Source organism: Chrysemys picta, chromosome 14 (assembly GCF_011386835.1).
Source record: "Chrysemys picta bellii isolate R12L10 chromosome 14, ASM1138683v2, whole genome shotgun sequence".
Lineage (NCBI taxonomy): Eukaryota > Metazoa > Chordata > Testudines > Emydidae > Chrysemys > Chrysemys picta.
In genome coordinates this window covers 8,089,877-8,097,773 of record NC_088804.1, presented here as the reverse complement: position 1 = coordinate 8,097,773, position 7,897 = coordinate 8,089,877, and the positions used below count along the sequence as shown (strand labels likewise).

Here is a 7,897-nt window from a genome sequence, read left to right as displayed (position 1 = left end):
AGCTCCTCCCTCTCAGGAATGTCCTTTGCCCCTTATAGCCCCCGGTGCTGCCTGGCCCCTTCATTGGCCCAACAGGGGTGCAGGACTACTGCAGTTCCAGGTGCCAGCCACAAAGTGACATACCTCCCCGCCCTTCCACAAAAACCTGCCTTTTCCCTTACTTGTGAGGCCCCATCTGGACTGCTCCCAACCCAAAATAGACTCCATCTATCATAGTCATATAGCCATATTCCCCAAGTGCCCCACACTCCTTAACGCCAGTCTTCGTTTCAGTCAATCTTCTCCAGGCTTTCGAGGTCTCTGCACGCAGTGTCTCTAGCTCTCCCTCGAGCTCATGACCATCAGGATCAGGCCACCCCTCTCCTCCCCAGTGGCCTGATGTTCTGCAGACAGCTGCTCCTTCTGTCGCTGCACCATCGGTAACTCCATCCTGCAGTCATTCTGGGGCACCTCCCATCCTCAGGACAGGAACTATGAAACAGGTGTCCCATTCCCCCTTCTGCAAAGGATCACTGCTTTCACCTTGGCCCTGGAGGCTGCACCTGGGTCCCCATGCCCCTCCCCCCACAGATCCCTGAGCTCCACCTGGGTCAGGGAACCCCTTTCCATGAACCCTAAATAAACTTGGCAAGTATTAAGCAGGGTCCTCTGGAGACAGGACAGAACTGGTTTTTCAGAGACATTATTTTGGGAAATTCAGCTAATAGCCCATTGTATTGGCCAGTCACTGCTCCTTCCTGAATCTAGCACAGGGAAAGCCCATCACTTCTCTGCCTCTCCCCCCACAAGAGGTACCACCAGCAGCAGCTACAAATGCCATTTGTGCTGCAGAGTCCTCCAGGGTCTCCTCTCCACAGCCTGCTTGTTGCTAAACCTCCCCTTCTGCATGGGCTGTGTCAATAGCTTCAGGAGAGAGTCACCTCACTCTCCGATTGGCCAGCCTTAGAGCCCAGTCAGTTAACCCCTTGCCCCTGATTGCTGCTGGGATGTAACACGGCCACAGGGGAGGGGAGCAGTTTCCAGATTCAAACTGGTGACACTTCAGCCCATAATGTCACATAAACCATCATGTGCCAGCAATGCCCCTCTGCCGTGTACACTGGCCAAACCACACAGTCTATACGCAAAAGAATAAATGGACACAAATCAGAAGTCTAGAATTATAACATTCAAACACCAGTCTGAGAACACTTCAATCTCCCAGGACACTCAGACTTAAGTGGCAATTCTTCAACAAAAAACTTCAAAAACAGACTCCAATGAGAAACTGCAGAACTGGAATTAATTTGTAAACTGGATACCATCAAACTAGGCCTGAATAAAGACTGGGAGTGGAGGAGTCACTACAAAAACTAATTTCCCCCTGCTGATACTCACACCTTCTTGTCAATGGTTTGAAATGGGCCACCCTGTTTACATTGACCTCATTACCACTACAAAAGTGATTTTTCCTCCCTTGGTATTCTACTGTTGAGAATAGCCCACTTCCACTTCAATTGAATTGTCTCGTTAGCACTGACCCCCCACTTGCTAAGGCAACTCCCATCTTTTTGTGTACCACACACACATACACCTACTACTGTATTTTCCACTCCATGCATCTGATGAAGTGGGTTTTAGCCCACGAAAACTTATGCCCAAATAAATTTGTTAGTCTCTAAGGTGCCACAAGGACTCCTCGTTTTTGCGGATACAGACTAACACGGCTAACACGCTGAAACCTATAGATACAATGTCCTTTTCTCCCATCAGCCTTAATGTTTTATCCATTTCCCAGACTGTTACTTAGGATTAACTGCACTTTCCTACATCACTGGGGCATTGTGAACTCACTTGAGAAGGGAGCATAATAGCGTTTGTGACCTGGGACAACGTTTTTCTTGCTTGCATTTCACTCTTGAAATAAAAGATTTTTCCTACCCTGGTTTTGGCAGAGGACTTTGGAGGACTGAAGAATCAGAATGGGACAGTGTCTGTATCCTCAAAAGGTATTTAGGCCCTGAACTCCTGTTGAAATCCCTGGGAATTAGGAGTCTAAATATCTTGGTGGATCTGGTCCAGTGACCTCACAATAGACCAGGGATCGGCAACCTTTCAGAAGTGGTGTGCTGAGTCTTCATTTATTCACTCCGATTTAAGGTTTCGCGTGCCAGTAATACATTCTAACGTTTTTAGAAGGTCTCTTTCTATAAATCTATAATATATAATTAAACTATTGCTGTATGTAAAGTAAATAAGGTTTTTTAAATGTTTAAGAAGCTTCATCTAAAATTAAATTAAAATGCAGAGCCCCCCAGACCGGTGGCCAGAACCCAGGCAGTGTCAGTGCCACTGAAAATCAGCTCGCATGCTGCCTTCGGCGCACGTACCATAGGTTGCCTACCCCTGCAATAGACCGAGCACCAAGCTGCAAGTGGTCCAGTGCTCAAATGAGGCAGGAGAGAATGCTGAGCTACAGTGGAGTTGGTCAAAAATTATTTTCTGATGAAAGTTACTTTGGAAACAGTCAGTAAGGTGTTCCATTTTAAAAATTTGGAAGAGCCAAACAATTCAGTTTTTGAAAACTGAAAAGTTTAGGGAAATATTTGTTTTTAAATAAAAACCCAAAGACTTCCCAGAAACATTAATTTGTTCCTTTCAAAAGTTTGTGGAAAATATTTAACAGTTTCTGACCACGTCTAGCCCCAAAGTCCCTGTACAATTTTCTTTCAGGCTGTATGCACCAATCCATCCACTAGAACAGAATCTAACTTATCCAGTTCAGGAGTGTTGTTGTAGCTGTGTGAGTCCCAGGATGAGACAGACAAGATGCGTGAGGTAATATCTTTTACCGGACCAAGTTCTGATGGTGAAGAGAAGCTTTCCAGCTTCTTGTGACCTGAGGAGCTCTGTGGAGCTTGAAAAGCAACAAAAGTTGGTTCAATAAGAGATTACCTGCCTCACCCTCCTTGTCTGTGTTTTACGAGTGTCAGTCACCCTGGTACTGGAACTCTGTGGCGCTGGTAGCAGAGCTCACAGCTACCAGCCCATGCAATGTGTGTGCCTGGCAGCCTGAAACACAGATGTTATGCAGCTCATTACCGCCACCCATTGGTGAAGAGGAGAAAGAGCAGCCAACACCTGCTCCATCAGCTGTTTACCCAGGACTCCATTGACAAACTGTTCAGAGAAGGAACTCTGCCGCCCTCTGTCAGCAAACAGGGGGAAGTACAGCTAAAGAACTCATTGCCTAAGCTTTACCTGAAACCCTCCATGACATTTTGGGTCCTCCCTGGGACTGTACCCGAGCCCCAAGTTGGACAGATAATGGGACTGAATGAAGAGAGCAAGACTGAGGGGAACAAGGCTCCTACCTGGTGGCAAGAACTCCGCTCAGGGGTCCTGTCATCCTCTCCACTGAGGACTTTGCAAAGGGATAGCACTGAGGAGACTTCCCAGCAAGAGGCGGCATTGAGGGGGATCTTGGCTGAAGCTGCAGTCGAGGGAACTGAACTCTGGTGAAGGACCCCGACACAGCACCAGTACAGCGGAGATCACTATAGCTGGGATAGGTGCGGGGAGGGGCTCACAAGAATTGACAAGACCCTTCCCTGAGGGAAGCTGAAAGTTTTTGCTTTGGTTCTCCCCAAACTGAACTTCCTTGAAATCCCTCTCCAGGGAAGTTCTCACATGCCAGGGCGTGTAGCCGAGATCACAGCTTGACCAGCCCCTCCTTAAGGCAGCTCGGTGGGTCACTGCTCTTCCCAGCAGGGTCTCCATCTATTTTAAAGCAGCCCCACCCCCGTCCACCTGCCCATTCGTGAGGGGATTTGAAGTGAAAATGGGGTCATAGCACAGTGAGGTCCCAGTGCAGGTGAACCCTGTTAGGAACACTCCCATCAGCCCCCCGCCCTATCACAGGAGCGGAAAGCCGTGTACTAAGGGGGCACAGAGGGGTCACCAGTATTAGCTCCATTTTACAGATGGGAGAATCTGAGACAAAGGAGAAGTGACTTCCCAAAGCCATACAGGGAGTCTAGCAGAGAGCCAGGTTAGGATTCCAGGATCCCGTTCCATTAGAGAGCCCTGCCTCCCTTGATTCTTGTGTTTCTTGTCCTGACGTCAGTCACCTGTTGAGACCTGGGAGTTCAGAGGGGAGCCTCCTGCCCCAGAGCTACCATGTCCCAAGAAATAATGACTCAATACTGGGATGGCAGCAGCTTGGCCCCCAATATTGCACCACAGGAGATACACCAGTGGAATGACAGCAACACACTCTGGTCCCAGGGAGAAGCAGCACTGGTGAGCCTGAGAAACCCAGGTTAGCTACACTCAGGCCTGGTCTACACTAGGCGTTTATGTCGAAGTTAGCGCCGTTAAATCGAATTAACCCTGCACCCGTCCACACTGCGATGCTATTTAGTTCGACATAGAGGTCTCTTTAATTCGACTTCTGTACTCCTCCCCGACGAGGGGAGTAGCGCTAAATTCGACATGGCCATGTCGAATTAGGCTAGGTGTGGATGGAAATCGACGCTAATAGCTCCGGGAGCTATCCCACAGTGCACCACTCTGTTGACGCTCTGGACAGCAGTGCGAGCTCGGATGCTCTGACCAGCCACACAGGAAAAGCCCCGGGAAAATTTGAATTTGAATTCCTTTTCCTGTCTGGCCAGTTTGAATCTCATTTCCTGTCTGGACATCGTGGCGAGCACAGCAGCACTGGCAACGATGCAGAGCTCTCCAGCAGTGATGGCCATGCAGTCTGTGAATAGAAAGAGAGCCCCAGCATGGACTGATCGTGAAGTCTTGGATCTCATCGCTGTGTGGGGCGATGAGTCCGTGCTTTCCGAGCTGCGATCCAAAAGAAGGAATGCAAAGATCTACGAGAAGATCTCTAAAGACATGGCAGAGAGAGGATACAGCCGGGATGCAACGCAGTGCCGCGTGAAAATCAAGGAGCTGAGACAAGGCTACCAGAAGACCAAAGAGGCAAACGGACGCTCCGGATCCCATCCCCAGACATCCCGTTTCTACGAGGCACTGCATTCCATCCTCGGTGCTGCCGCCACCACTACCCCACCAGTGACCGTGGACTCTGAGGATGGGATACTGTCCACGGCCGGTTCCTCAGACATGTTAGGGGACGGGGAAGATGAGGAAGGAGATGAGGAGGGCGAGGCAGTTGGCAGCTCTCACAACGCTGATTTCCCCGACAGCCAGGATCTCTTCATCACCCTTACAGAGATCCCCTACGAAGCGTCCCCAGCCATTACCCCGGACACAGAATCTGGTGAAGGATCAGCCAGTAAGTGTTGTAAACATCTAAACATTTATTTTTAACAAAACAGGAATATTAACAATTAAAAGAATGGGTTGTTCATGATTAGTGTGCCCTAGGCGCTTAACGGTTTAGTAAGGGGCAGTGCAAGTTTTGAAAAGAAATCTAGCAATGTCCGGTTTTCAGTGATTGTCCTGCACAAGCCGCTCTACTGTGTATTCCCTGCTACTGCAGCTACAGTAAAATGCGGTCTATATGTGCGGGGATAGAGCAGTAATCCTCCTGGGACATCTCGATGAAGCTCTCCTGGAGGTAACTTGAAAGCCGTTGCATGAGGTTCTTGGGGAGAGCGGCCTTATTGGGTCCTCCGAAGTACGACACGTTGCCGCGCCACGAGATTATCAGGTACTCGGGGATCATTGCTCTGCACAGCAGGGCGGCATACGGCCCTGGTCTTTGGAGGCTTTCCCGGAGCATTCTCTCTTTGTCGCTCTCGGAGATCCTCATCAGGGTGATGTCGGCCATGGTGACCTGCTTTTAATTAGGTAGGGGAATGTTAGTGTTGGGACTGCTTTCCCGTTCCTTTACAGAACTGTCACCGCTGGTTTGCAGCCACGCGGTGGAGGCGGGAGAGGGGCAGCCGAAAGGGATCGTTCCCGGGGACAGCCGCGAGGGGGTGGGACAGGGGCAGAGTTCCCGCTTGCCGGATTGCTGGCAGCAGGGACTGACATTGATTTAAATGTGAAATGAGGCCAGTGGTAATATAAAAGTTTTAAACTGCCACAAGTGTACGGCTTACCATGTCTGCCTGCAACAGAAATTCCGTTGTGCTGCCTCGCTTCTCAAATGTGCTGTTCAAGACCCCAGGCACAGAATGCGAAGGCCGAGAATTCGACCTTGTGCTGAGTGCGCATGTGAAAGGTGCTGTGCATGGTCTTGTTCACAGAGAAAGACTATGTTCTTTGTTCACAACTACATTTATCTTTCAGAGGAATTCACTCCCTTTTTCCCATTTCCACAGCCCCGTCTGCGACTGTCTCACAACCTAGCCTGGAATCACACTCCCAGAGGCTAGCGCGGATTAGGCGTAGGAAGAAGAGGACACGGGAGGACATGTTCTCTGAGCTTATGGCCTCTTCCCAAGCCCAGGCAGCACAGCAGACCCAGTGGCGGGAGAACTTGACCCGAATGCACCAAGCCAACATGGATCGGGAGGAGAGGTGGCGGCAGGAAGACCAGCAGGCGACTCTAACGCTGCTTGGACTACTGAGGGAGCAAACGGACACACTCCGGCGCCTTGTGGATGTTCTGCAGGAACGGAGGCAGGAGGACAGAGCCCCGCTGCAGTCCATCTCTAACCGCCCTCCCCCGCCACCAAGTCCCATACCCACCTCACCCAAAGTGCAAAGAAGGAGAGGCGGCAGAGTCCCTGCTAACTCTCACTCCACCCCTGCAGAGAGCTCTAGTAGCAGAAGGCTCTCATTTCCCAAAATTTGAAAAGTTCTTTCCTTCCCGCCTGACACAAGCCCACGTCCAAGTTTCACCTCCCAATGCCATGTGTAGTTGATAATAAAAAATTCGTTTCTGTTAACTACTGTTTCAATCATGTTCTTTTGGAGGAGGAGGGGAAAGGGGGTTGGAAATTGGACAGGACAGTCTCCTTTGGCAGGGTACATAGTCGGGGGCAGGCACAGCAGCAGGGCACATACACAGTGCAGTGATGCAGTGACTAGCTGCCCCGGTTAGTCTGGGAGGTTGTTTTGATGTAATGTTGGGGGGGGTGGGTTGCTCTGTGACTTTGTGGCGGGGGAGGGCAGTTACAGATCTTAAGCGCCGGTCCTTAGACAGGATCACAGAGCCACACAGCATGGGATCTGTAACCGTCCTCCCCCTGCCACAAAGTCAAATAGACCTCCCATACACACAGTCCCGATCAGGAGGGGTGACAGGCTCCGTTGAAACAAGCATCCCACCGCAGCGGAGCCTGTCAATCCTTGAGTTTAGAAGCTGCATTCGCATCACAACACTAGACCCGCCCCGCACCACAGTCTGCGTCCCAGTTTTAAAAAATTCCCGCTAAAACAGTATTAAAGAAAACGGTGTGCTTTAACAAAGTAGAACTATTTTTATTTCGACACGTGTGTTGGAGGGGGGGTGAAGGGGGTATGTAACTGGATAGGATAGTCAACATTACCTGGGTAAAGAAACGGGGGCAGGTTTAGCTTCTCAGTACACAAACTATAAAATCACAGGTTACCCTGCTCACTCAGGAACTTTGCTTTCAAAGCCTCCCGGATGCACAGCGCTTCCCGCTGGTCTCTTCTAATCGCCCGGCTGTCTGGCTGTGAGTAATCACCAGCCAGGCTATTTTCCTCAACCTCCCACCCCGCCAGAAAGGTCTCCCCCTTGCTCTCACAGAGATTGTGGAGCACACAGCAAGCTGCTATAACAATGGGGATATTGGTTTCGCTGAGATCACAGCGAGTCAGTAAGCTTCTCCATCTCCCCTTGAGACGGCCAAAAGCACACTCCACCACCATTCTGCACTTGCTCAGCCGGTAGTTGAAGAGTTCTTTTTCAGTGTCCAGGGCGCCAGTATAGGGCTTCATGAGCCAGGGCATTAGCGGGTAGGCTGGG

The 7,897-nt window shown here is 50.3% G+C and overlaps 1 protein-coding gene across 3 annotated transcripts; it reads left to right on the top strand.

The window, feature by feature from the left end:
• Nucleotides 1-4,710: 4,710 nt before the first annotated feature.
• LOC135975567 (myb/SANT-like DNA-binding domain-containing protein 2) lies at nt 4,711-6,851 on the top strand. 3 transcript variants are annotated; one of them, XM_065566883.1, is made up of 3 exons: nt 4,711-5,287; nt 5,495-5,572; nt 6,282-6,851. In XM_065566883.1, exons 1-2 carry the CDS (start codon nt 4,711-4,713, stop codon nt 5,527-5,529), a joined length of 612 nt encoding a protein of 203 aa, XP_065422955.1. In that variant the 3' UTR covers nt 5,530-5,572; nt 6,282-6,851. The 3 variants fall into 3 exon arrangements, with proteins under 3 accessions (XP_065422955.1, XP_065422953.1, XP_065422954.1); XM_065566881.1 differs by lacking the exon at nt 5,495-5,572; XM_065566882.1 differs by having other exon boundaries at nt 5,495-6,851.
• The last annotated feature ends 1,046 nt before the right edge of the window (nt 6,852-7,897 follow it).

What these genes read in the sequence shown, in the direction of transcription:
- LOC135975567 (XM_065566881.1), top strand. Translation starts at nt 4,711, where the DNA reads ATGCAGAGCTCTCCAGCAGTGATGGCCATGCAGTCTGTGAATAGAAAG. An exon ending in ATCTGGTGAAGGATCAGCCA is followed by an intron (nt 5,288 to 6,281) that starts GTAAGTGTTGTA and finishes CCATTTCCACAG; the next exon opens with CCCCGTCTGCGACTGTCTCA.